The 1724-nt window shown below is 45.0% G+C and overlaps 1 protein-coding gene across 1 annotated transcript; it reads right to left on the minus strand.

Annotated features, from left to right (window-relative positions):
• Positions 1 to 1011: 1011 nt before the first annotated feature.
• On the minus strand, positions 1012 to 1184 carry SARC_15487 (hypothetical protein; the record flags this gene model as incomplete). Its single annotated transcript, XM_014290392.1, has 1 exon — positions 1012 to 1184. A coding segment is annotated over one exon (173 nt), but the record flags the coding sequence as incomplete, so codon positions are not given.
• Positions 1185 to 1724: the final 540 nt, after the last annotated feature.

Here is a 1724-nt window from a genome sequence, read left to right on the forward strand (position 1 = left end):
TAGCATAGAAATACACGACACAGACAGAGAACACACACACACACATATATATATATATATATATATATATATATATAAATACATATATAAGTATATCACGCACTCAACTGCGCTTGCTTGGGGAGTGGTATGTACATCGATACATATCACCCACTCACCTTTGCTTGTTTTGGGCGTGATTGGTCGCTTTGGCATTGCTGGTTTCTGAGGAATGTTGGGACGGTCATCCGATGTAATGGATACGTTGCTGTTTTGTTTGCGATGCACAGGCGGGGGCGGTTTGCGTCCAGTTGGTGTCACTAATAATAGAATGACGGATAGGTATACATTCAGAGCTCAACCTATTCACAGACCGATAGAAAGTGGCACATACACTTGAAATGAAAGTATTCGATATACATTGGGGGGGGTATATATCCAGAGCTAAACTATTAATAGATTAACAGGTGGGTATGTATTTAATCCAAGTCTACTGATATTACCATAAGCAGGTATAGTATTCCTCTGACAGCCCAAACCCTAAAACAGATACACAACTCAGTATAACGTTGGCCCTCGTAGTTGTTGGGCGTGGCCGAGTGCTTAGTAAACAAGGTAGGGTATAGGGTGTAGGGTTTATGCGGGTATAATTGGAGTGAGGCACATATACTATTGCATGGATCGTCAATAGCTGTCATAGGGCACTTAGGATACATATGAAGCATACGTTTACAAGAGGATGTATATGAATGCGCATATGTTAAAATAAAGAGAAACTATATGAATACGTAGACGTGTACAAGACCTCGTCAACGCTTCACCCTCCTCTGAGTATGCCTATTAGCAGTCTATTTGGCGCATGCTGCCCGCCTGCCAGTGGCTGTCCCTGGGTGGGGACGGGGGTGCATCTTTGTCCTTTTATTTGGGCTTTACAAGCCACCCTCGAAGCTATATAATATCCTCGGTTGCACCTATACACATACTTACATAGACGTATATGTCCACACACACATACGCCTGTACTTGACCTACCTGCCGCATGTATATCCGCATCAGATCCCACACTGGTCGTCTGCTTGTGGCTGCCCTTGGGCGGGGGCGGGGGTGCACCTTTGCCCTTTAATTTGGGCCTGGCGACTTGATTGGGAGAGGGGGAGGGCGATACAAGTGGCGATGTTCCTCCACTACGATGCCCTGAGGCAGGCCTGTGTGACAGTTGTGGATGTGCAATGTTCGGTACTTTTTGAGGGTAGTCTATTTATAGCACCTAGGACTTGCATGGGGCAGTTGTGAGGGTGGCAGACCTAACCGATGATCTCATACTACACTGCGCTCAGGCAGGTCCGCCGTGATTGTACAAAGTTCGGTACCCTTAAAAGATATCTATTTATAGCACATACTCTCGAATAGAGACGATTGCGAGGTTTGACCTAAATAGCGATGGTCCCATACGGCGCTACAAAGTGGCGGGACTGTGGAAAACTGTGTAATGTTCGGTACTTTTGGTTGAGATTATATCTTTAGCACACAATCACATGCCACACCGAGGCGGGTGTGTAGGAGACCTACGGGATGACAAATACTCGATGTGTGCCTATGGCGTAAGACATACCAGTGAATACACTGGCAGTGGTATCTGCATATATATGTGTCTTTGTAATCGAAATGGTGCCTTCCTGAAATGATGTATTGACATACGAAATACAACACACACACACACACACACACACAATATATATATATAT

The sequence above is a fragment of the Sphaeroforma arctica genome (genome assembly GCF_001186125.1).
Source record: "Sphaeroforma arctica JP610 unplaced genomic scaffold supercont1.6183, whole genome shotgun sequence".
NCBI classification, from domain to species: Eukaryota; class Ichthyosporea; order Ichthyophonida; genus Sphaeroforma; species Sphaeroforma arctica.